This window comes from Penicillium angulare (assembly GCF_028827245.1).
Source record: "Penicillium angulare strain IBT 27051 chromosome Unknown utg000012l_segment0_segment0, whole genome shotgun sequence".
Taxonomy (NCBI): Eukaryota; Fungi; Ascomycota; class Eurotiomycetes; order Eurotiales; family Aspergillaceae; genus Penicillium; species Penicillium angulare.
The window spans coordinates 1,497,323-1,522,856 of record NW_026623171.1 but is presented as its reverse complement, the minus strand read 5'-3'; the positions used below and the strand labels follow the sequence as shown (position 1 = coordinate 1,522,856).

At 46.6% G+C, this 25,534-nt stretch overlaps 9 protein-coding genes across 9 annotated transcripts; 5 read left to right on the top strand and 4 right to left on the bottom strand.

Annotated features, from left to right (window-relative positions):
* Window positions 1-857: 857 nt before the first annotated feature.
* On the top strand, window positions 858-1,562 carry N7478_013223 (pre-mRNA-splicing factor SPF27 family protein; the record flags this gene model as incomplete). The annotated part of the gene is made up of 2 exons (XM_056929433.1): window positions 858-894; window positions 949-1,562. The coding sequence occupies 2 exons, from the start codon at window positions 858-860 to the stop codon at window positions 1,560-1,562; spliced, it is 651 nt and encodes a 216-aa protein (XP_056772795.1).
* Window positions 1,563-2,187: 625 nt separating this feature from the next.
* On the bottom strand, window positions 2,188-3,827 carry N7478_013222 (putative 3-beta hydroxysteroid dehydrogenase/isomerase family protein; the record flags this gene model as incomplete). Its single annotated transcript, XM_056929432.1, has 3 exons — window positions 2,188-2,776; window positions 2,850-3,495; window positions 3,599-3,827. The coding sequence occupies 3 exons, from the start codon at window positions 3,825-3,827 to the stop codon at window positions 2,188-2,190; spliced, it is 1,464 nt and encodes a 487-aa protein (XP_056772794.1).
* A 1,864-nt stretch (window positions 3,828-5,691) lies between these two features.
* On the top strand, window positions 5,692-7,586 carry N7478_013221 (MFS transporter; the record flags this gene model as incomplete). Its single annotated transcript, XM_056929431.1, has 4 exons — window positions 5,692-6,017; window positions 6,099-6,475; window positions 6,540-6,816; window positions 6,869-7,586. The coding sequence occupies 4 exons, from the start codon at window positions 5,692-5,694 to the stop codon at window positions 7,584-7,586; spliced, it is 1,698 nt and encodes a 565-aa protein (XP_056772793.1).
* A 251-nt stretch (window positions 7,587-7,837) lies between these two features.
* Window positions 7,838-8,410, bottom strand: N7478_013220 (nuclear telomere cap complex subunit Ten1; the record flags this gene model as incomplete). Its single annotated transcript, XM_056929430.1, has 2 exons — window positions 7,838-8,231; window positions 8,325-8,410. 2 exons carry the CDS (start codon window positions 8,408-8,410, stop codon window positions 7,838-7,840), a joined length of 480 nt encoding a protein of 159 aa, XP_056772792.1.
* Window positions 8,411-8,849: 439 nt separating this feature from the next.
* N7478_013219 (ESCRT-III subunit protein SNF7) lies at window positions 8,850-9,752 on the top strand (the record flags this gene model as incomplete). The annotated part of the gene is made up of 4 exons (XM_056929429.1): window positions 8,850-9,024; window positions 9,095-9,299; window positions 9,385-9,593; window positions 9,670-9,752. The coding sequence occupies 4 exons, from the start codon at window positions 8,850-8,852 to the stop codon at window positions 9,750-9,752; spliced, it is 672 nt and encodes a 223-aa protein (XP_056772791.1).
* Window positions 9,753-10,524: 772 nt separating this feature from the next.
* On the bottom strand, window positions 10,525-12,462 carry N7478_013218 (Chromatin-remodelling complex RSC SWI/SNF subunit Rsc7/Swp82; the record flags this gene model as incomplete). Its single annotated transcript, XM_056929428.1, has 3 exons — window positions 10,525-11,137; window positions 11,199-12,315; window positions 12,414-12,462. 3 exons carry the CDS (start codon window positions 12,460-12,462, stop codon window positions 10,525-10,527), a joined length of 1,779 nt encoding a protein of 592 aa, XP_056772790.1.
* A 3,278-nt stretch (window positions 12,463-15,740) lies between these two features.
* schA (serine/threonine protein kinase SCH9) lies at window positions 15,741-18,837 on the top strand (the record flags this gene model as incomplete). Its single annotated transcript, XM_056929427.1, has 3 exons — window positions 15,741-15,796; window positions 16,227-17,330; window positions 17,391-18,837. The coding sequence occupies 3 exons, from the start codon at window positions 15,741-15,743 to the stop codon at window positions 18,835-18,837; spliced, it is 2,607 nt and encodes an 868-aa protein (XP_056772789.1).
* A 1,115-nt stretch (window positions 18,838-19,952) lies between these two features.
* N7478_013216 (cupin domain-containing protein) lies at window positions 19,953-20,402 on the top strand (the record flags this gene model as incomplete). The annotated part of the gene is made up of 1 exon (XM_056929426.1): window positions 19,953-20,402. The coding sequence occupies one exon, from the start codon at window positions 19,953-19,955 to the stop codon at window positions 20,400-20,402; it is 450 nt and encodes a 149-aa protein (XP_056772788.1).
* Window positions 20,403-22,397: 1,995 nt separating this feature from the next.
* On the bottom strand, window positions 22,398-25,086 carry N7478_013215 (beta-glucosidase; the record flags this gene model as incomplete). Its single annotated transcript, XM_056929425.1, has 3 exons — window positions 22,398-24,219; window positions 24,288-24,936; window positions 24,960-25,086. 3 exons carry the CDS (start codon window positions 25,084-25,086, stop codon window positions 22,398-22,400), a joined length of 2,598 nt encoding a protein of 865 aa, XP_056772787.1.
* Between the last annotated feature and the right edge of the window lie 448 nt (window positions 25,087-25,534).

Here is a 25,534-nt window from a genome sequence, read left to right as displayed (position 1 = left end):
GAGATACCTAGGTTTAGCGAACTCGGTCCAAAGCTGCATGTGTCAAATAGGTCTCGGACAACTGGAATTCCAGAGATTGGTGATAAATCTATTAGCGCTCTATATTCAGGAAATCTTCGAGGTATCTCCATACCAGGTACGTTGACACCCTAGGAAAGGTGGGACCAGTGATCGTCTAGGGTTATACTAGATTACTTTTTGTGGGTGGATTAAGAAATTCGATTCGCCAGATGGTTCAAAATTGACATCCTCGGATGATGAACGACCACAGAACCGGTTCCAATTTCGTAAGGTGGTACCAAAACAGACAACAGACGATGTGAGTTCAATCAAATTTCTGCTGGTACTCCTTCAAACTTGCTGTTTCAAGATCTGGATTGACATATTCCCATACACCAGCATTCGCGGCAGTACGTTTGACTTGGCTGATTCAGGGAAACCAACCGTCTGTTTATGCGATTGAATAGCTCCATTTAAGAGACGTGGAAGCTGCGTTATCACATCTACTGGATTGTTTTCGTCAAGTATGCACTCCATGTTTGGTGGCATTGACAAACTTCACTAGAAGTTGGCCTGAGAATTAGGATGATGATTTTTTTTATATTAAAAAACGGGCTCATAATGAATGAATTCAAAAACCAAGTGCTCTTACTCAGAGGACAAAGATCCATCAAATTTGAACATTTGAACATTTGAACATTTGAACATTTGTTGAACATTTGAGATCAATCGTATGGTTTTGATTGGTCAAATAGAAACAGGGTCACCTGACTTTCACCACACCGCTTTCCGTTGCGATTGCTTCAAGTTGCAAGACGAGAACATCGGAACCTTTAACCGACTGATCAACCTCCAAAATGCCTTTAATTAATGAATCACACGACTCTCTCCCATGTATGACGAGTAGCCATCTGTTTACTCATGCAATGAAACTAATTATCGCCATAGACATCGACGCTGATCCATCAGCCTCTGCGCGCCAACGCGCTCAGCAGCTCATTAACGCCGAATTGTCCCCAGAACACACCAACACCCTTCACCCCTCGATCCCACCGGCTCCAGAGCCAAAATTCTCTCCTCTCATTCAACAAGAATTGGAGCGCAAGGCAACCGGTGCCCCTCTTACCGGCGGAATCGATCTCACCCACTATGAAGCGCCCGAACCACCAGTCCGCGCGGAAGCCGACGAGACCCCAAAACTAGATGAATGGCGTCAGGCTCTTCAACAAGCATACAAGTCGAGCTCGCATCTTTCCAAGCGCCACGAGAATCTGACCCTCCTGGATGAAAACGGAAAGAACGCATGGTTGATTGGTAACTCGCAACTCGAATATATCCTTCACGGGCTCGAGAAGGAGCTGGCCGAAACAAAGGAGACTGCAGAGGAGGTCAACAAACAAAGAAAGTTGGCTCAGGAGGCTAGATATGGCGAATTGTCGAGCTTGGAGGATACCTGGAAGCGCGGGGTTGGTGCCATTCTGGATGTGGAGTTAGCATCTGAGGCCATCCGGATGCAAATTTTGGAGCATCGGCGACAAGCGGCTCAGCAACAAGCGCGCTAAGGATATTTCAACCAAGGCATTTTAATCTTTAGACGATTATGCATTGTCGCATTGTTCATGGCTCTATGATACCCGTCTCGAACAGACATTCCGACCTTTTTATAAGGTATCCGAGCTACTCTGCCCTAGAAGAATCTATGGCGTCAGGTCGCTTGCGACAGACTAGTTTTATGGATATGCTGTCTCTGCTAGACACTTTTATGGCATGCTATCTAAGACATTTGGCAATGTGTCGCAGGCTCGACACCTTGCTCCTGCTATGATAAAATCTTCTGCGGAGTTGTCATCAATGACCATTGTCATGATGAGTTTAGAATCTGGAAACGAAAGAATGGAGATAGCAGCTGCTAGCTGTTCTTCTACAGTCACAGCTAGGCTTTGGATTTTTCTGGGAAAGGAACATGCAATAATCAACCCGCTATGTAATACCAAATTCAAAGACTCAAGGTCCGAAGCTATCAAATAAACTCCAATGAAGCTACTCCCATTCAATGTGGTTGATTTGATTTCGTCGACGAAAGAGAGAAGGAAAAAACTTACTCATCTCGCTGCGCTAGGCTATGCTATTATTAAAAGAAATGCACCACCCAAACATTAAACTTCAACACTCCCACTAAATCTCCAGCTAAATATTTTTCACCGGTGCAGCAACATTAATGTCAACTCCTTCTTCAGTCACTCGTAAAGGTCCCACCTTCTCCTCAACGAAAACCTTCTTTGCATCAGCCTTCTCATTCCAATCCAGCAACTGCTTACACATAGCCTCAATTGTCGTAAGTGGAGCATTGTATCCCAATCCTCCTTGCTCGGGTGATTTTCTCGCTCGTGAATCATCCGCAATGACAAACACGTCCGAAATAGAAAACAGCGATGGTTGGATTTGGGCCAGATCACCCTTGATCGCTGGTAAAAGCCAGGGCAAGTATTTGAACTGAATGTACGAGTAGACCTCAAGAATATGAGATAAAACGAGCATCTGTACAGGTTGAATCTTCGGGAAATGAACTGGGGTCTTGGAAAGAGTGCACAGTAGCGTGTAAACGTCGTCGAAAGAGATTGCCGGGTTGGGGTCCGTGACAACAAAAGCTTCTCCACCAATATTGGGGAGCGTGGAGCCAGGTTGACTTTGCTCTAGCAAGTGTTGTTCATAGAGCAGATGGGCAATAGAAACGTTCTCGGCGTTGACAAAACTTTGTATGACGTTGTTCAACCAACTATGTAGAAGGGTTATTAGCATTCTGATCTCAATCTAGACGAATTGATCAATAGAACCCGGATGTTACTCACGTTGGACAGGTTCCTCTACGTAAATAGACACCAGTAAGAGTCATTGCGGCATCGCTTCCAATTCCATAGATACCATTCGCCGGTCGAATACATCCAGTTCTGAAATTAGATGAAGTGTCATCCGCCGAACGAACGAACCGTTCCGCTTCGGACTTGCTCACGGCGTAGTTTCCAAAAAATTCTTCATGTCTTTTCGGTAGTGGGGCACAATCGCTGAGGATCTGTACAGCTCGTCCAGGCACTTTCGACCAAGGAGCAACCCAGAAATTGGGGCGGTGAAGAGCTATAGATCCAGAAGAAGTCGAGATGAAACAGCTTGCACCGTTGTTTCTGGCTGCGTTGAGAACATTCTTTGTGCCGTCCAGATTCACTCTGTTGTGAATGAACAGAAGCATTTTCATCCGATCTTGTGGGCGAATAATGGCTGCTGTGTGGAAGACAGTCAAGGGGAGCTGTGCAACGGTTTGCGGCCATGGTTGCTCAAATGCGACGTTGACTTGGATTTCATCGGAGATATTGGTTTTGACGTAGGCTACACCTAGATCGAGAACGTCTTTTGTTGGAGAGAGGAGATCCAGGATGCGAATTGCAGATGGGCTTTCGCCGCGGGCCAACAAATGCTGGACAATCCAACCTCCCACCAGGCCTAAGAAAATGTTAATGTCCCGATTTTTACTTCTTTCATATTCCATAAAATGAATTCATTTTCAACTGAATTGTCATTTGGTAAGGTAAAGAAAGGTACTCACCAGCTCCACCCACTACTACGTAGCGGCGACTCTGTTTTGCAGGGATGCTTTTTGTCACGTCGACTGGATTCTCCAGGTTCTTTTGGTAGGCAGCTTTGATCTCATCTGTAGTCCATCGTTGCGGAGAAAGTTTCCGGGCTTCCTCTGGGATTCTCTTCATGGCTGAATTGACATGGTACAAGTACAACGCCGCCAAGCCAACAGCGGCGGATAGAAGTATGTAAGTCATGGTAGTCGTTGGCATCAAGCTTCGTAACAGGAATGAAGGTAGAAGGAGATCTGCTGGAATGAGAGCTCAAGTGTCAAAAGTAAAAGAAAAAGACTTGTGTTGTTACAACAAATGACCTACGAGCTCAGGCCATCTACAAGTCAAAGTTGTCAATGTACAAGTGACTTTGCGGCGTTTGTTGCTTTAAAGAAGTTTGTACAACCAACATGCAAGAATAAGAACAATAAATAAAATGGATTCCTGTGTAGATTTCTTGCTAATAGATCAATTTTTTGGACTTCATTGGCTCGTTACCCCAATAATAATTTCAAGAATACCCCATGTCGCAATCTCAGATTCTGCAAAGATCGCTTAGAGAGTTAGACGGCTCGGTTATTTCTAAACGAAGCCACTGCGCCCCATGGTTGGTCAAAGAGCCTCGCGTCGAGCTTGAAACATTCAAATCAGGAAGGCAATGACGAGGATTCATTCCTGAATTTTGAGGCGTTCAGGAAATTCTCCGAATTCCCCGAAGTTTCATTTGGGTTTCTTTTTTGGGGTTCAAATTTTTTTTTACTTGGTCTTTGCTTTGGCCCAGGCTTGATCCACCTTTTGTAGTGAAAGAGCCGTTTGAGCCCCTTGCGCTAGATTATGTCAGGCTAGAGTCTACACGTGACCTATGGCGTTCACCACGTGCTTCCGCGGAATCCATTCCGTCTTGTCTGTCTCTATTCCGCATTGCACGTTCTTTTCACCTCAAAATTGCACATTTCATTTCGGAAGAAGGATTCAATGGCTGATACGATTTCTTTCGGGTCCTGAAATCGGCATTCCTAATCTCTCAGACCTGATCGGGATGCCCATTCTCCCGAAATTTTGTCTTTTCCCGAGACCTCGAATGAAGGTTCTCTACTCTATACATTTTTATACTCGATAGCACTGGATATGATGTACATTAGATATGTGGCTCGCAAAGAATACCGACCCACTGGCCTTCTTTTGGAATATTTTATAAATCATATTTAACAATCGCAGCCTCTTGTTGGCTAATACCATGTCATGACTGATGATGGGGATTGCGAATCTCGGCAAACCGGCACACTAATCAAAACCTGCCCAGGTGCCGAAGCCTCCACCAAAATTGGAGCAGATAGGGCCTTTGATACCCAAGGCAAAACACATATGAAATTTACCCATGGGGAAGCCACACAATCTGGAACCTAGAGCACTGGGGGAAGAGGAGAAGATTTGGAGGAAAAGATTCAGAAGAACATACATTGGATCAAATGAAAATAAAGCAACAATTGCCAGGGGCGCCATGTAGCTAAACATTCTTCCCTCGACATTCAATATTGACTTACTCGGCTTATTTGCCCTGCATCGGCCAAATTTCCGAGATCCGTCATAATCACCTTACTCGGCATCTGTTGGGCTCTCTCGGCGTCACAGAATTAGGCTTATCACTGGCTCTGGCCCCACTTCATTATGGATGGCGTTCCAGTCAAAAATTTCTAATTTAGCGGTTCATATGTGCAAGAGAAAGCCTCTTTGTTTCCCATCTGCTTTCCTGTCTGCTTCTGGCCAGATCTAATCCCTCAGACGACATCAAGCGCGCTTTAAGACGCTTTCATACTGGACTTTCAGTACCCGATATCCAACACAGAGAGGTTTATACTGAACAAAGAGACCAGTCAGCTGTTCATTGGCTTTTGTTCTTTTCAGTATCGGAATTATCCATTGTCGTAATTATTGATTATCGGCATTATTCACTATCGGAATTATTCAAGTTTCATCGATGGCCCTATTGTCCATTTACGACAACCAAATTCAAGCTCTATTGAGCCTCCAAACCTGAAATCCTCATACATCACCCACCGACTCGAAGATGTCGTCGCAGCACTCTTCTTCAGACCATGAAAAATGGCCCGAAAACCAAAATGGCGATACTGACTCCATCGTTGAAACAATTTCATCGGTAGACACACAGACAGATCACGATGCGCTAGATAAAACATTAACAGCACATGCATCGCTAGCTTCCGGGCACATGTCATTGGCGGAGCGTGTAACCACCATTCCTACTAATGTGACATCTGATCCCAATTTCGAAGTCGACTGGGATGGAGATGATGATCCTACCAACCCTAAAAATTGGTCTTTGGCGTACAAGGCCATGGCCTTGTTGTTTTTATCTTGGAACACTCTTGTTGTGTAAGTCGTCGGACCCTGAAAACTTGAATCCTTAAGAATACTTTGCGTGGTTTTTTTCAGCTAAACATGCAATATCTAAAGTGTGCTATACTCTACATCTTATACCTCGGCAACAACTCAGATTGGTGATGAATTTGGCCAATCAGATATCATTGTCACTTTAGGTCTTACGTTCTATTTAATTGGACTGGCTATTGGCTCGATGTTCATGGCTCCATTGAGTGAAGTCTACGGCCGGAAACCTGTTTGTGTGATTTGTATGACAATATTCACGGTCTTAATCATTCCCTGCGCTCTCGCTCAATCTGTGACGGCTCTGATTGTCGTTCGTTTTATTGGAGCGCTTTTTGGAAGCGTTATGATTTCCACTGCACCGGGTATGGTGGCTGATCTGACAGACGATGATAACCGCGCATTGGCTATCTCAGTTTGGAGTATTGGACCCCTCAATGGACCAGGTTTGTTCTCCTTTAAAAGAGTGTGACCCTAGTTGTTGTCAATGCTAATTGAGAATCGTTAAAGTATTGGGCCCTGTCATTGGAGGATTCGTCACACAGTATCTTGGCTGGCGTTGGATGTGTTGGATTGCTCTCATTCTCTCCGGTGTTTCATTGGTCTTTGCTTTCATTTTAAAAGAGACCTACGGCCCTTCCATTCTACAACAGAAAGCAGCACGTCTGCGCAAGGAGACGGGTGATTCACGCTGGTGGTCGCGCTACGATAGCCAGGAACCTATATTTGAGATTCTCAAGCTGAACCTCAGTCGGCCCTTCGTAATGGCCGTCACTGAGCCTATCTGGTAAGTGATATAATCATACCTTACATCCCCGCAACTTACTAAGAGTCCATAGCATATTCTGGGATATCTACGTCGCCATCGTGTACGGCATCCTCTACCTTTGTTTCGTCGCCTACCCTATCGTCTTCGAAGACATTCGCGGTTGGTCTCTCGGCCTATCAGGCCTATCTTTCCTAGGTATCGGTCTAGGCGTCCTCATAACCATTGCATGCGAGCCGCTCGCTCGCCGCCTCATCAACAGCCACAAAATTGATCCGGAAACAGGCAAAGTCTTCCCCGAGGCAATGGTATCGTTTATTTGCATTTGCTCACTCCTTATACCAATCGGTGAGCTTTGGTTCGCCTGGACATGCGCCCCCGCCTCAATTCACTGGATTGTCCCCATACTGGCTGGTGTACCCTTCGGCGCTGGAAACACAGGCGTCTTCATCTACGCCCAGAATTACCTGACAGGTAGCTATGGTGTGTATGCTGCATCTGCACTTGCGGGTAACTCTGTTATTCGAAGTATTCTTGGTGGTGTCTTGCCCATCGCGGGCACGTATATGTATAATAGCCTTGGACCGAATTGGTCGGGCACACTGCTCGGTCTGCTTGAGGTGGCTATTGTGCCGATTCCATTTGTGTTTTATAAATATGGACACAAAATTAGGGAGAAGAGTACCATTATTACGCGCATGCAGGAGGAAAAGAAGAAGTTAGAAGGGAAGAGGGCAGGAAGGACGGCTCAATTGGCTGATATTCGAGAGAAGCCAGAAGAATCTGTCTAATGGATGGTCACTTCTTTTTTTGTTTTTTTGGTCCTTTTTTAGCATCGATATCCCATATCATTGCATTCGAGGTGTTTATAATGTTGAAAGGCTTTATCAATCTTACAACTCCATTACTGGAGTGGGATGGTTGGCAAAATAATATAATTGATCACTTCTTGGTATATCTTTCAGCGGGTATTAATTTGGAATAGCGTTTCCAAAATCGGGGCTAAATCCTTGTTGCTTTTCTGGATAGCACTCATATTTCATCATTGTGAATAATGAATTCGACTTTCGACACCTTGAACATTTCGAAGGATGCGCTCGTATTCACCCAATGCAATCGCACCTGCGGGGAAAACCATAAGGGCCTCCACAATAACCGGTCGAGCCGGGACTTTCACGGGAATAGTAACAGTGGCATATTCGCTGTTTGAGAATTGCGAGTCATGTTCACTGGAAGAAAAGGACGCTTCTGGTGGACAGGAAGAATCTCGGACATAACCTAGTACATTCAGCCAGGTTCCGACGCGCAGATCCTCCGCTGTCAAACTCTCCAGAACAGCATTGATATCCACAGAAACAGTGTTGGGCCCGGTCTTGCTGCGTGGATAATTGTGCTCTAGAATCAAATGACCCACAGCGACATTATATTGGCTGACACTATTGTCATACAAATAATTAGTGCATATTAGTGACAGCCAATCGTTATATAGGCGATGCAGTAGTAAATGGGTGGTATCTCCGGAGACGCACCATCCCAGAAATCGAATCTTCGAATCTGCAGGTAATTGCGGCAGATCGCACAGGAATGCGCGAGTTGAGGGACGCGGCCCATTCATTCCTAGGATGAAGAACAAGAAACGACACTGCTCGTGATCAACTGGTAGATGTTCCAGAAAACAGCACGTGACCCCGTGTATGTCATAGGTGCAGCGAGGGGAAAGTCCTCTCCCCTCCATTTCTCGGACTTCATCACAAGACTTACAAACTGCCCAACGAATCCCCGATCTTCAATCTGACCCGATCCTCGAAGGAAATCAACGCACCACGTGTCGTCGAATCGCAATTTTCTCTCTTTGTTCTCCCGCCTTCGCTTCTGACGTTTCCCTGGTGCCTACCAAACCCGTCTACCTCCCGTCAGATTGCCGCACTGACTGGTGCACTTTAATACTACCGCTCCGACAGAGCCCAGTGCTGCCTGATTACCTCCGCACGATAGAAAAGGTCTCACATACTACACCCACCATCCCGTTATCTCATAAATCTATCGCATAAACCATGTGGTCCTGGTTCGGCGGCGCAGCCGCTCAGAAGCGCAAGGATGCACCCAAGAACGCCATCCTGTTGCTGCGCGGACAGTTAGATATGCTACAGAAGCGCGAGAAGCACTTGGAACATCAAATTGCGGAGCAAGATGCCACGGCACGGAAGCACGTCAACACAAATAAGAATGGTACGGTTTCGCCTAACTCTCTATCTGTAAGCAAAATTGGGAGTATGCTAACATGCTATGCCATTTTAAGCTGCGAAGGCCGCTCTCCGAAGAAAGCACGCCCTCGAAAAGAACCTCGAGCAAACATCAGGGCAGATCATGCAGCTCGAGCAACAGGTATACTCGATTGAAGCGGCGAATATCAATCATGAGACACTGCAGGCAATGAAGCAAGCTGGTGCGGCTATGGAGCAGATTCACGGTGGAATGAGCATCGACAAAGTCGACGAGACAATGTATGTTTTATTCAAGAGGGTATTGAATTGCCTTGTCTATATGGCGCGTTATTCATTGGTCACTTTTCGCTAATAACGCTTGCAGGGACGTTCTCCGAGAACAACACCAACTGGCCGACGATATCGGCGCTGCAATTACCTCCGTGCCATTCGGCGACCAGGTGGACGAGGGTGATCTTGAAGCTGAGTTGGAAGGGATGGAACAGGAGGCTATGGACGAGCGGATGCTCAATACCGGTCCTGTCCCGGTCAATACCCAACTGGACCGATTACCAGCGGCTGGTACTTCAGACTGTGAGTTGATAAATTTGCCCTTTCGGCTTCATGCTCAAATCGTCCGAATCCATACTAATGCTAAAACCTCCCTCAGTAAGCAAAGACAAGACGCAGGCAGTCGAGGAAGACGACGAGGAGGCAGAGTTGGCCAAGTTGCGCGCTGAAATGGCAATGTAGTAGTACTCTGCTATGACTGCTATAATCACCATTTTCTCGTTGCATTTGCATTTGCATACGCAAGACCCGATTCATTCTCCCCCGCTCTAACTGGCTTCCTTCAGAGCTCTACTTCATTCTTCATTCGACCCACCTTTTTAAGCATTGGACGTGTTATTTGATTCTTCACGCAAGCAAGCCTCTTCTTTTTGATATGTATCCTGGCGCCAGCTCTCTCTTTATACACCTTGAATATGGTTATTTCTTTGTCATCTCGCTTCCCTGACCTCAGGTTCCGTTGTTTGCTTTTTTTGTCTATGGACAAATGAATTTTTTAGACTTTTAAATATTCCTCACGTCTAGTTTCCGCCTTGTTGCAAAATGACGTTATTATCTTGAAGCACTGCATTGATACTATACTCCTCTCTAGATATAGTCATATGGCTTTACTTGAGTGGACATAAATTTGAATGTTGTCACGGTTTGATTAAATAAAGTGCATTTGATAGAACTCGAGAACCATGACACTCTGGGCGAGCGTCAAGGCACACTGGAGAATATAAAATTCAGATAAAAGAAGACACATGAAACTCCTATGGCCTTTTGACCTGCCATGACAAAAGTAGTCACCCAAATCCCCATGCCAACCTAAATTCGCCGGGGAACCGCAAAATAAAAAGAATGAAAAATATCAGGAGAAATAATGTAAAAGGTTCCCTCTTAGCTGCAAACTCCTTGAAAATCAAAACCCCAGCCATAAATTTACCACATCAATTCAAATTTCAAAATCAACTCATAGAAACCACGTAACACTAGGACGGGGCTGCGAACGAGCGCCATCAGTACTTTCACCTGACCATCTTGACTTCCACTCTACTTCTGCAGCGGCATGGTCGAGAAGAGCCTCCTTGCATTCGTCAGGCAGTAGGGCGATGAGTTCGGGATTCATGAACTCCGTATTCTTGGGATTAGCGATGCTGACGAACCCATTCGAGCCTATATCCTTCAAATCGCCATCTGGGCCTGGGATGCCCAAGTTAGAATGTTGTGGGGATTCGTAGGTGATATCCTGGATTACGTGACGATCTGAGAATGACTTGGGGACAGGAGGGAATATTGAAACAGGCTCCTCGGCGGTGGTGGTATTATCAGCGGATTCAATGATGGATTCAGGATTGGCGCTTGCGCTGTCTGTGATGGTTGGGTTTTCCTTGCTCGCGATGGTGAGAGATGACATGTCGTTCATCAGAGCAGATGTGCGGACTTCGGAATCGGGCGGAGCCACACGTTCGAAGCGAACGTGAGTTGGCTGCATGATCTGGGGATATTGCATTGCGTTGGTGTGTATGTCATATTGGCCTCCCATTGTGGAGCGGCGCATTTCAGAAAGCTTCGAGTTATATGCACTGAATGAGTTGTTAGTAAATAATTTCCGGGTGTGTATTGGAAATTGTATAATAGACTTACCTTGCTGCACGGGCATGCTCAAGCATCCAGTTGTCATCCGTTACAGGCACGCGTCGCTTCTTAAGATCAACGGGCTTACCACCAATCATAGGTACAGATGGCGCATTTGTGTGATAGACACTGCTAGCTCCATGCCAAGCTACATATTGATTCCGATTGTAGGGTTCACCAGGACCGGGCAGCTTATCTTCAGGAACAGCCAGCTCACCTTCCACATCACCACGATCACGCGCGGCTTGTTCATCATAATCATCGACGACCTTCTTACCACCCACGATGATCTTCGCACCAAACTCACGGAACACCGAACGCGCAGTGACAACACCGATAGCGCGACCCTTGTAGGAGTGCGGAATTAAATCACGTTCAATCAAATCTCGCTTTGCATCATCATCAATAATGATCTTGTACAGCATCTTATGCTTCTGGAAAAAGAGATACGAGTCACGGAAACCAATGCATCGCGCAGGCTCCGTCGATAACATGTAAAGTCGATCATCGCGGTTCATAATAGTGAATGTGCGAACTCGGTACTCGCGCCCACCAAGCAGATGGCCATTATCGTCGACTTTTGTAGCTCCTTGAGGATTGGGCGGTATAGAGACTTCGTCGTTGATCACATCCATCATATTTCCTTCCTTGTCAATGGGTACTTGAGTATTATGTGAGGGGCCACGATTACGTGCCCAACGTCCACCGCTAGCAGCTGGTCGACCTCTGCGACGCTTAACAGGGGTTGTTACTCGAAGTGGTGTGTCAGGGCCATCTGGCGCATCCCAGTCTGGTGGGCGATTCTTGGGCGGACGACCGATGCGACGCTTTCGGGGAACGGCTGATTGGCGACCTCCCGTGAAAGTGGGCGTATCATCTGCGCCTTGGATTTGTGTTGTATCTTCAACTACAGGAGTTTCGGCAGTGACGGGTTCCTCGGCCTTTGAACCCTCAGGCGTGGCAGCTTCGGCATCCACATCAGGTTCCGCGTCACTTGTAGGTTCAGGCTCTACATCGGGATCATTCTCAGGCGAATCGTGGTAGTCGGGTATTGGTGAAGATGGTTGCGATGGCGGAGCATCTAACATTTCCTCATCGGACACGTCGGGGATCTGCGGCGCATTTCCTGGAGATTTGGCGTTAGTGTTGACGGTACGCGTTTGAGGGGGAATAGGGCTGTGTATGGTTGAAGGAGAGGAATTGAAGAAATGGTAGAGTACTCACGCATTGACTTTGCTGCCGCTTGGGCGGCAGCCCGCAATTTTCGAGGCATGATAGCTGTATATCGAGAGGAAACCTGATCAAGGATCACTCAATGTCACTGAAGCTGTTTTCCAATAGTCGGAATAATATTGCCCCGATCAGTAGTGATATTCCGCTTGTCACGTGATACTGAGCTGAGTTCATGCCTCAGGTATCAGGAAGTTAACACCTTAGTTAGTTGCAACAGCCTTCATCATACCCTAAGCCCTAACTGCCATTTTCAGACTCCGTCTGCATCTGCATCTCGACCTTCATCTCCTGACGTCATATGTTGATCTTTCGCCATCTCCTTGTCAAAGCTTCCATTCCATCTTCACCAATTCACCAATCGTTCTGCGATCAGAAACCGTTCAGGAATTCTAGACTTCTCACCGCCTTTTATTCTAACCTATCTCTGATCTCATGGTTGCAGGCTATGTACTCATGTTGCCATATGGCAGTTCGTGCTCGGTGCAGATGTATACTAGTAGAATGAGCTCATACGCCCTAAATGCTCACCGGGTCGGGTCGTTCACCGTTCTTTCCCGAAGACCCTAGACGAGCAATAAGCGTCCGGTTAACTAGAGCGGTCTTTCTAGGTCCGTGCTGCTTAGAGAATAAACGTATGAATACAGTGTTATTTTACAGCGATGAAATAGGGCTACAGACAGCATTTGTCACATGTATAAATGTAGCTTGGACCGCAGGAATTTCGGAGTGAAACCTGCTTTTATTTCGATGCGGGATATACAGAAGCTCATAATTCAGGTGCCGCTTGGGCCTATATTAGTAGTATTCCTCGATTTGGTATCAGCCAGCCATTGAACTTCCACATGTACTAGTACATGTACTTGGGTACACACCCATAAATCTGCATCTCGTAAGGGGCCATCTATCGCTAGTAGATTGCTATGTACTATTAATATGCTCCATACGCATATAGAGTACTAGAAGGCTTCTGATGTCGTCATTGGACAGGTGTTAAACCCCAATCATCGTGCAGCTTCTAGTGCAGCTTCCTCATTATTCCAGAATGTATATAAAAGCCTTTCTAACGCATTTGAGTAGGTCCGAGAAGCCTCGGGATGGAGGAGTCGGCTGCATGGCTATAGGTTGTGGCACATCCTCACCGTAGCTTGCAGATGACCTACAAATGGGATCTGCTTGGCTGTATGGAGAAAGTTACCCGTTGGGCATGCAGCCCTGGGAGCTCGGGGAAGAAAACTAAAATGTCAAAAGGCAATGCGGGTGCATCAGAGGACAAGGGTACATACAATACATTCATGAACGCATCTCCCTAGGATGTCTTTTCCACCTGGGCAATGCTGCCTTATTCGCTGCTGCGAAGAATGGGAAAAAACAAGGTGAGGGGTGGGTGTAGATCCTCCCCGCTCTCGGGCTCGGGATTGGGAAAGATAAGTAACTGAACTGGACACTCCCACGTCGCACACAGAGAGCTTGGGGCAGCATTATTAATTTTTTCTTGAGCACAGCTTGCACTTTGCATCAGCTCCATGGTATGTTGTGCACAATCACACTTCCGGTTCTTTAACCCGTCAAACCAATATTAAGAACGGAAGCGCGGTCTGATGGCGGACGCCCGATGACGCAGATGGTGGGGATCCTTCTACATACATACTGTGCATACCAGAGGGGTTTCTCCATAGGATTGGAGCCTTGAAGGAGCTTTAAATGTTTAGGCCTTATCCAAGCACCGCCTCTTTACTCATAACCTATAAACGCACCCATAGACACCTCTGTTCCCCTTCAATGGTCTGTGGATGCAAGGGGAAGACCGGGAAGAGCTGGGTCGGGCCATATTCAAAGCTGAAAGCTGCACGATCGCGATCGCCTTGCCAATTGCCGATCGGCCTCGATCTGTGTTGCACAGAAGATGTGTCCCCCGTGATGTTTATTTTTTCTCTTTTCTGCTGTGCCATGTATGTGGCTGTATGGAGTACATGTACATGTACATGTACATCATATTATAGGTAGGAGGCATGTCCTCCGATCCCAAGAATGGACCCCACCTATGTCTGCGGCGGAGATGGCGGATATCTTAGGGATTGCTGCACGTTGTGGCAGGTCCCCCGCGCGATAAGAACGCAAGTGCGCACCCCCTCCTCCCTGCTCAAGACTAGAGGGATAAAAAGGCGCAGTAAATTATGTGCATGACCTAAAAAGATGACGAGAGTTGCCGGGTTGGAGGCCGAACCCTGGAAATGCTAGAGCCCACATGTCATGTCGATCGTGGGAAGTGTGTCATTTCACTTTGAATTGATATTCTTATATCATGTAGGGTGTGATGATAGTAGTAGGTGTAGTAGTATCCATTGTACTATTCAAGGCTTAAATAGGCATTCAGCCGTAAAGTACTGATCTATCGCGAACAAGACCAAGAAACCCTTTAATTCCATCATCCAAGGGTCTCATCGGCCATTCACGGACCCAGCCACTGAAGAAGGTCTCCACCAGGCGGTTTGCCTTTTTCGGTTCATTTTCGAGAGAATTTGCCATCTGTACTCGGGAATACTCCGTAGAATTGATTCCAACAGGGGAATAGGTATTAGAAAGATGAAGAGGGGGTAAGTTGGATATACATGTACTATCATTACTAGTAGATAGTATATGGTGAGAGTCTATAAGAGCCCTGGAGATAACTGTAGTACGTTCTCCGTAGATGATATAGTAGGAAAGGAACCTTAAGATCGCCCAACGGAATACCATAGACCGCTATTTTCTATGAAATTAATTAACGGCTTTTATCACCTCTTAGCTAGATGTATTTCTTATGTACTGGTAAGAAAAGAGGCTTTCGAGTTCAGCCGCGGGGGGAATGTTTCGTCGTTTGACCATTTCCCCTTCCATTTCATTCTTTTTATTAATATATTTTATATTTTTCGTTTGTTCTCTAGGTCTCCAATTTATATTTCCTGACTATTCTCCACTATGCAACCTCGAATCTTGTGTAAGAAATAATCAAAATTCCTGATGTTTCCCCCCGGAAATCCCTGAAAGAAGCAGCATCCGAAGCCGATCCGGGTTCACCATCCCGCAATCTCCCTTAGCTCATCACCGGGCGGCGTCACGAAGTTTCTTTTTTTTCTTTTACCATTTTCTAAGGAGGATTCCGATTCTTTTGTTTCTCACTTCATCCTACCACTCCACTCCGATTCTTTCCCCATCGATAATCTTTCCATATCTCTTATTTCCGCCCCCCCGCCCCCGCTCTCAGTCAAGTTTCCCCTCCCTCCCTACCGAAAATTTGATTATTTCTCGGCGGAGGAGCACTTGCTGAATGGAAACGCAATGGCTACTACGTCAACCGGAAACGACTTGCACGAGGTGGATTTGAAACCCTCGAGGTAAGCCATCAGCGTTGTGATACTTCTCTTTTGCTGGTTATCGAATCTTCGAGGCCATATATGTCCCAGCTCGAGGGAACCCCTCCTCTCTTCTTCACCGCATTCCATCATTGTTCGGGAGACACAAAGGAAAAGCTACAAAAACCCCGCCAGAGCGTGGGGAAATATAAGACACTACAGAAAAGAGAAAGAGAGAAAGAGAGAAGAAGAGAGAGAGAGAGAGAGTCTTTATGCTTGCTTCTCCCAACTGTTCTTATCCTGCATCTGCGCACCGGGCTGCCGGAGTTCTCCCGCTATCTGCATATGAACCCGGTCGCACTGCACTTCCCACCCCACTATGACCAACCCCACTACTATCTTAATACAAATAATCGCTATCCATTCCAAGATTCCACTTCAAAAATCACTGACATGATCCTTTATTTGTTAGCCCGGCTTCTGAAGCAACCCCGGAGCAAATTCCCGATCAGATTGGGTCGAATGGATCTACGCCTACTGGAATCTCTACACCTCAACCGGATCCCGCGGACAAGCGTCTGCCCTCCATCATGCACAACTACTTTCAGGTTGGTTCCTTCTCCGGCGATAAATTGAGTCTACCACGGCTATGGCCTTGCCATGTGAAATCCACGGATATCCCAGAGCCTAGCATTTCTCCCGAATCATTCGTCGTCTTGGATCGAGAGGAAGGGTCTAAGAAGATCGAGGCAAATTTGCCTACACCTCCACACTCTCTATTGCAGTCAGATGAGATGGATCTCAGTTCGAGTCCAGACATGACTGCGGGGTCGATCTATAATACCCTAAAAAAATACCTCACTCCTGCCCATGAATCACCTTCCCGCCGTCAAACTTCCCTGCCAGTTTCTAGCGTTTCTGACGACCCCGTACTTGCTTCACACTTCTCCAATCCATCTCTCCCACACAATGCACAAGATGCGTGTCCCCTTACTCAAGCACCTTTACTCGCACACGAACAACCGCATTTCTCCATATCTTCCGAGAATCTTACAAAGCTGACTGGAAACGCATCCGATGCGGTGCGTCTAAAGAATACCCCGCCGCTCACCCCTCGTGCCTTGTCAAATGATGACGACAAAAAGTCCGTGACTTCCGTGACTTCGGCACCCCGTGAAGAGCCCCAACCGGAACGGGAGAGCTCAACCGATGAAATTACAATGAAACTCGATGAGGCCTTCCCCCGCGAACCCTCCCCTTCGAATGGTCCACCTGTTGCCCCGCTGAAGGGAAAGCTTACCGTGAAAATCTCCGAAGGTCGTGGCTTACGCCCAAGTGTGGACCCTTATTGTGTGTGTGTTTTTGAATGGAATGAGTATATCTCGAAGGGTACCAAGGATGGTGAAGAGGAGGACGAGAGACAGCGACGCCAGATTGAGTCCGATGCCGAGGCTGGTCGTCCGATGGCTATCCCCATGAAATGCCGACAGGATAGTCATAATAGTTCCTTGGACGGATTTGAGCAGAAGGGCAAGGCCCCCGTAACAGATCCTCACTGGGATCATTCAGCTGTCTTGTATGTCCCCATAATCTCAACCCCCCACATTGTTTCCATGATTTGCTAACATATCTCTAGTGATGTTCTTGGTGACCAGTCCGAAGTTGATGTCACTGTCTATGACCGTCATAATCAAGAAGCCTTCTTGGGCCATGTCCGCCTTAGCATTAACCTCAAGGAAGATCACAGTCGACTGGAAGGATGGTTCCCTTTAGTCGCCCGTGGTGCTGGAGATAACCAGGTTTCAGGTGAAATCTATCTTACGATGACCTTCGAAATGACCGAGCGCAAGCAGGTTGGACCGAGCGATTTCTCAATTCTGAAGCTGATTGGAAAGGGAACATTCGGTCAAGTTTACCAAGTGAAGAAGAAGGACACTGAGCGCGTTTATGCTATGAAGGTTCTGTCGAAGAAGGTGATCATCCAAAAGAAAGAGGTGATTCATACTCTCGGAGAACGGAATATCTTGGTACGCACGGCGATGGCGGCATCGCCGTTCATCGTCGGTCTCAAGTTTTCTTTCCAGACTCCAACCGATTTATACCTAGTGACGGATTACATGTCCGGTGGTGAATTGTTCTGGCACCTTCAACGCGAAGGCCGCTTCCAAGAGGCTCGGGCCAAATTTTATATCGCCGAGCTGATTTTAGCCCTGCAACATCTTCACGACCATGACATCGTGTATCGGGATCTCAAGCCAGAGAACATTCTGCTGGATGCCAATGGTCACATTGCCTTGTGTGACTTTGGTCTGTCCAAGGCAAACTTGACCCAAAACGATACTACCAACACATTCTGCGGTACGACCGAGTATCTTGCTCCAGAGGTTTTACTGGATGAGCAAGGTTACACGAAGATGGTTGATTTCTGGTCATTGGGAGTATTGGTCTTTGAGATGTGTTGCGGATGGAGCCCCTTTTATGCCGAGGATACCCAACAGATGTATAAAAACATCGCTTTCGGCAAGGTGCGGTTCCCCAGAGATGCCCTGAGTACCGAGGGTCGTAACTTTGTCAAGGGTCTTCTCAACCGAAACCCCAAGCATCGACTGGGTGCCAACGGCGATGCTGCCGAGCTCCAAGCACATCCATTCTTCCATGATGTTGATTGGGATGCTCTCTGCAAGAAACAAGTGATTCCACCATTCAAGCCCAAGCTTCAATCCGATCTCGACACCTCCAACTTTGACCCTGAATTCACTAATGCCCTTGAAAACAACATGTCCTTGAATGATCGTGCCGCTGCTTTGGCCAATGGACTCATGCCCGCGGGTACACCACTGTCACCCGGCATGCAGGCTAATTTCAAGGGCTTTACATTTGTGAATGAAAGCTCAATCGACCACCATGTCAACCTTGATCACGATGAGGAAGAGGAGGAAGATATGGATGAAGATACGCTCCTTAAGTCCGAGTCGTGGAGGTCACACCGGCCCACAAATTCGACAGATCAGCGTATGACTGGCGTACAGAAGGCATCCGATGGCGCCGATCCCGGTATTTTTAATGTTGACGAAAACTTTTGATGTGACTACGTTTTCCTTTAGTTGTTTTTCACATTGCATGATCATGGAGTCTTGATCTTGTCTTGTACTTGCCTTACAGGTGCATTCTTGGTTCATCTCAGATCTGGGTTTGTTTATTGGGTTTTTTTTTCATTTTCTTTATTGCTTGTCTTTCCATTCGTGCAAGGTGATTTTGATTACCCCTTGCGTGTCGTTTTGTTTACTGCTATATTTTCCTCGAGAATGGGTCCTTATCGGTTGTCTTTCGTGTCATTCATCTTTTTGTTTTGGCTGTTGTCAGCTACATACCCCGTCTCTCTTAAGGATCTATCCATCCAGAGAGAGACCTGCATCTCCAATGAAAATTGGCCAAGGTTCATCATCTACATCCTGTTGCTTTGAGATTACGATAATACCGAGGAAGGAATGAAGAAAGGCGTTGTACCCGAACTTTCCTTCTGAGACATTCTCCTTTTTATTATGGATTGTATCCGGGTCCTATGCCTAGCAATTTCTCTTTATATCAATCTCATTTACTCATCAAGTTTTCCAACTTTGTTTCCTTCCTTCTATTCCTTCTATTTCGACATAGCATAAAGTTTCCTAGGTTTACTCATCCCAACAGTTAACCCTGAGTTCCACTCTCATTCTAGCTTGGCATTCAGACGGGGAGAGAATGATGGTATTAGCGCATAGATGGTGTTGAGATTAATATTCAAGTTATAGCTCGATAATTGTAGTCCAGCTTAATGACTTTCATTCTTGAAATCGTATGAATGTGACCGTTTTCAAAGACTCTTTCCTTCGTATTTAAGTAAGGCGACTAGATTTTGACTGCCTAACATATCATTGAATCACCTATCATCAGCCCACATGCTGCAATTCGTAAAGGGACTTACCCTCCAAAAGAGGAAATCTTACCCCATCTTGCATGAGGCATACGCGGGGTTGATGCAGATGTGGCGAATCACAATGTAGAACGCCATAAACCATCGAGATAATGAAATATCCAAGTGAAGATTGCCAGATTTTATCATTATAAAAAGGCCGAAGAGGAATTTAATCAATTAATCAATTTATACCCCTCAGCGCACCTCGTGAACTCTGCCACCAAATCAAAGAAGCCCATTCACAATATGGAGAACAAGAATCAGAACCAAAGTCAACAACCCATTATCCTACCACCAGCATACACAAAAGTGACTCCACTTGAATCCTTCTCGGATCCCAAATACGGCAACGTAACCTGGCACACCCTTTTCTCTGCCCCAAGAACAACTACAGCCGATCTTTGCGCAGGTATCGCCGTTTGCCCGACGGAAGCAGGACATCTATGCGCCCATCGACACATCCAGCCAGAGATATACCACATCCTAGAAGGAGAAGGCGAGGTTACAATCGACGGCGAAAAGAGCAGAGTCAATGCCGGAGCAACAGTTTTTATCCCGGGCGATGCGGAGCACGGAATCGTGAATACCGGCAAAGGGCAACTACGGTGGTTCTACGTTTTCGCAGTGAACTCCTTCGAGGAAGTCGTGTATCGATTTTCAAAAGATGAGAATGAAAAACCTAAAGCGAAGTTGTGATTGTTTCTTTTGAAAAAAGATATGATTTGATTTGGTTGCGCTTTATAGTTTGAACAAAGTGACATGATTGGTGGTCTTGGCGAAGAGGTGGCCTGCTTTGATCCCGATCTGATCCATTCCATCATGTACCTGTCTGTACTCTGACCACCTACCAATAAGATGGCTCAATCCCCAGCACAAGAAGCACAGACAAAGAATAATGCTTCAATCCGTGTAGATCTTTCAACACAAGCATGCGATATATGCCGCCAGCGAAAAGTAAAGTGTCTTCAATCAAATCCGAATGCGCAGCCCGAGCTTCCGCCTCGATGTCAACGATGCGAGCGGCTGAATCTCTCTTGTACATTTCTATCCCCGTCAAAGGCCCGTGGGCCCAAGAAAAGGTACTTAAACCTTTCATTGATATAGGAAATCAAGTTCTAATATGAAAATAGAGAAACTGGAACTTCTACAAATATCCCGACTCATGCAGGATACTGGACAGATGACCTCTGCGACCGAAATTTATTCGAGACCATCATGTCAGACTACCTACGCTACATCTATCCCCTTGTACCCGTTGTACATAGGCCATCCTTTAAGAAATGTCTGAGGGAAAAGACCCAAGATGAAGGATTTGCCTGTCTAACCGTTTCCATCGCTGCATTGGTCGTGGCAACAATGGAAAGTAGATTCCAAGCATATAAAATGCATGATCCACCGTTGAGATTCGAAACACGAAGAGAAATGGTGCAACTTTGCTATCAAAAGTGTTTAAGTTTGAGAACGGCGTCGTATTACGATGAGTTGAATTTTCAGAAATTCGCAACTTCGTTTTTATTTCCGATTGCCTTTTTGCAGTTGGGTGATCATAATTGGTGGAGGATGTTGAGTGTTGAGTCGATTCAGTTGGCGAGATTGTTGAAACTGCATCAGATTTCGGAGTATAGGGGGTTGAATTGTATAGAGGTGCAGCTGAGGAAGAAATCTTTCTGGTTGCTATTTTATTCTTATGTGTGAGTTCTTTCAAATTGTTGGATATAACTGTCATTGTGTTTTATGGCCGAATCCAATTTTAACATGATAACAGACATGGAACATTACAAAGTCTTCGGGGAGATGTGGTGTCTTATCTGGACCCTGATGTTCTGCATTCTATTAATCACGAGGAATTGATGCCGCTGGAGTTACCGGATGAATTGATATTTGAGAATGAGGTCCTATTACCAGAAAAGCCGACCTTTTGCATAGAGACAGGCTTCATTCTGCATTCCCGCGTCTTCTGGGCTGCAATTAGATCTCCGTGTCCGAAAGCCGTTGAGGAGCCGTGTCCCTGTGTTCGGGCTCAAAATCCACACACCCAAATAAAGTATTTTCAAGAACGCCTACGAGACTTGAGTGGTATACTTGACGACATACCAGATATTCTCAGAGCTTGGACACCAGAGAAAACGGACAATTTAGTCATGGATGATCATGGGGATGCACATCAAACCCAGCTTTCATTCGCGTCGATACGTGTGAATATCCATGTCACTCATATGTGGCTCCAAAGCCTTATGATGGATCAACTTGAAGCAGCTCAGTCTCATCTTGAAGTACAGGGGTGGTCATCAGACTCAATTGATCAAAGGAAAATATGGGAATATCGAGATGAATTATGCTCTAGATTGTTTGCCATTATTTACAATTCGCCCGCAATCAGTTTAGAGTCTAATGGGTTACATCTTCCGAATAAAGTGCGCGATATTTCGACCGGTCTTCTTGCTTGTCCTTTTGGTGTTGATGATCCGATATCAAAACGGATGGAGGGTTATGTTCGGCAGTCTACGGAAATATTGTCGAGATTGGATCGAAGCGAGTGTATGAATACTTTGCACTTTCAGTCATGGGTTGATACGGATCGGGTGGCTAAGAATTGATTTGTTGGGGAATCACATATTTTCTTTCTACTCTAAGGTATGATCATCTAAGCTCTTGTCTATAACTTGAGGTTCAAAGATTCATTTTTCTTTTTTACCATCCACCAGTCCAGTTTGTTGTCTCGGTTATGTCTACCGAGCTTTCTAGGAAAGTTCCTCGACTGCTGGTTCCCACTAGGATTTTGTAGGCTCCTTCATGACTGCACCAGCTGTTGGTCTTCTCATCCCAATAACTTGTCACGCGAACAATATCTAATGGAATGGTAATTGTCTTTTCTTGGCCACTTTTAAGAAGGACCTTTTGGAATTCCTTAAGCTCTTTGATAGGTCGCCTGATTGGAGGTGAAACAGGCGCGACGTATACCTGAACCACCTCGGCACCATGCTTGAGACCTGTATTCCGCACCTTGCAACTGACTTGTAAAGCAGTATTTGAATCTCTGCTTAATGTCAAGTCCGAGATCTCGAAACTTGTGTAGGAGAGACCATGTCCAAAGGGGAAAAGAGGCTCAAGGTCCAATCCCTCATAGTACCGGTATCCGACGTACACATCTTCACCATAGAGAACCCTTCCACCTTCAGAGCGGTAGTTAAAGAAAGTAGGATTATCCTGAATACGCTTCGGGAATGTGAGAGGTAGCTTGCCAGATGGATTCACGTCACCAAAAATCACATCAGCCAGACCATTACCGGTCTCATTTCCTCCATACCAGGCATGTAAGATGGCCTTAGCATCATGGATCCAGGGCATGCTCACCGGGGTACCACTTTGCAGAACGACCACTGTATTTGGGTTCGCCTGCAAGACCTTTGCGATGAGTTCATCCGTGTGAGGGGGTAGACTCATTGTAGCGCGATCCTCGCCTTCTGATTCCCATTCCCCACTTAGGCCCGCCACAAGGACTACTTGATCAACACTTGCAGCCACTTTGACAGCTTCCTCAATGCCGGTTTGAGGCTGGAGTCGCTTGCAGGCACCGAAACGGAAGCCTCCATTGCCAAAGTCAACGACGCCAGGAACTTTGAAAGTGCTTGTCTTGCTGCATGCCCATTGAACGAGGACATTGTACTTCTGGCCAGCGACGAGTTCTAAAGACCCGGTCTCCTCCACTGTTCCGCAGCCAAAGAAGCTTGTGCCGGGGGTTTGCTTGTCGGCGTTGTTGATAAGCAACTGTCCATCGACGTAGAGCTTGCCCGTTCCATAGACGGCAAGGCCAAAGTCATATAGACCAGACTCTTCGGGTGTGAAGTAACCCTCTACATCAGCGTACCAGATTGACGCCAGCTGTGGATGGCTATAGTCCATGAAAATAATCATTCCATCTGTCTCATGTCGTTCTTCAAGGGGTTTCCTTGTAGGTACGCCGGGGGCATCATTGAAGATACTCAGCTTGAAGCCAGTCTCCCCACTTTCAGTGCGAAGCTGCTTCCCTAAGACTGGAAGCATCTGGTGGGCATACACGCCCTGTGAAAACTCGACGTCTGCTGTGGCAGACTGAGATATCCCATCAAAGGGAGTAACAGTATAATATGGATTTAATGCAGCACTCCCACCACCACAGTATGTAGCGATCTTAGAATTGGGACCAATGACAGCAACTTTCTTGTTCTTGTTCAGTGGGAGGATGTTTTGGTCATTTTTCAACAGAACGATGGCTTCCGAAGCAATCCTTCGCAGGAGCGCTCTGTCTTCAGGGCGGTTTAATTGTGTTTCTGGGTATTTCTGAGGAACTCCTGACTTGCTTGCTTTTTGGACCAGTTTTAGGACTGCGCGAACGCGGGCATTCAATGCTGCAAGGGGGACCTTGTTTGCAGTTATGGCGTGGGTGAGTGCTGAGCCTCTCCATCTTGGCGGGCCCGGCATTTCAAGGTCAAGGCCTGCATTCACAGCTTCGGAGGTACTGTACGTTCCGAACCTGGGTGAAAGAAGTGTAATGTTAGAATTATCTAGCGTGTCATGGTAAATTTTGGGGCCCTGACATACCAGTCACTCATAACTAGCCCATCCCATTTCCATTCATCACGAAGAATATTTTGTAAGAGTCCTGGATGCTCAGCTGCATGTGTCCCGTTGACCTTGTTGTAAGCTGTCATAATAGCATCTGGCTTTCCCAGGGAAATAGCAATCATGAAGGGAAGTAAGTAAATTTCCCTCAATGCCCGATCGGTGACAATAGAGCTGACTGCCATCCGCTCATGCTCCTGATCATTGCAAACAAAGTGTTTCAAGGTAGCACTGATGTTTCGCTCTTTTAACCCTTGACAATAAGACCCAGCAAGAATACCGGATAATAATGGATCCTCTGAGTAGGACTCAAAGCCTCGTCCGCCCAATGGACCGCGCGCAATGTTAATTGTCGGCCCCAGAATAACATGTGCGCCTTTCGCTTTTGCTTCGGCCGCTAGCAAGTGACCGACTTCTAATGCGAGGTCTCGGTCGAACGTCGCGCCAATTGCTGTTCCACACGGTAGACAGGCCGCTGGGACACTGCCGAAAAATCGTGTTCCACGAACACCGTTGGGGCCATCAGAGAGACGGATTGAAGGGATTCCAAGACGAGGGACAGGGACCGTGTGCCAGAAGTCCTCCCCTGTTGCTCCTGTTAGCTGACTCTCTGTTTCGTTTCGATGGTCTAGGTTGGTTTTAATATCTTACCACTTAGCAGGGCCACTTTCTCCTCTTGTGTCAATTGTTTGAGAAGTTTCTCAATATCAGCATTTGCGATTTCCTTGAAGTCATCGTCGACCCCAGCAACATCAGTGTTCTTCACCACGATCGTCATCTTGTGTTTGTTTTGTCCAAAGATCACCTCAGGAGACAAGGTATGCAAGAAGAACTTTCCCAGCAAGGTCCCCGGGCCTCAGCTGTCATTTGTAAATGCTCATGGGTCATTTTTTGCGGGCTGCAAATGCAACTCGCGCCCGATCTCGCATGACGATTGCCGAAATCCAAGCCCACCAGGAGTCCTACCATAACAGTCTCCACTTGGTGGACCGAGATGATTGCACGGGAACCTCCCAAACCCGATTTTTAAATTGCTTGGGCATTTCTCCGTCTCCGTTTCTCCGTTTCTCCGTCTCTGTGCCGCTAGTTTTCGGTGCCCATACCGACCCCGGCCTGTCCCCGACCGTGCGATGTCCCCATATCCCCACACATTTCTCCCACAAGTTCTTTGGGGACTAGCAAACTGGGGTAACTTGAGAGGATCGGGTGACGACGAAGTCATCTGT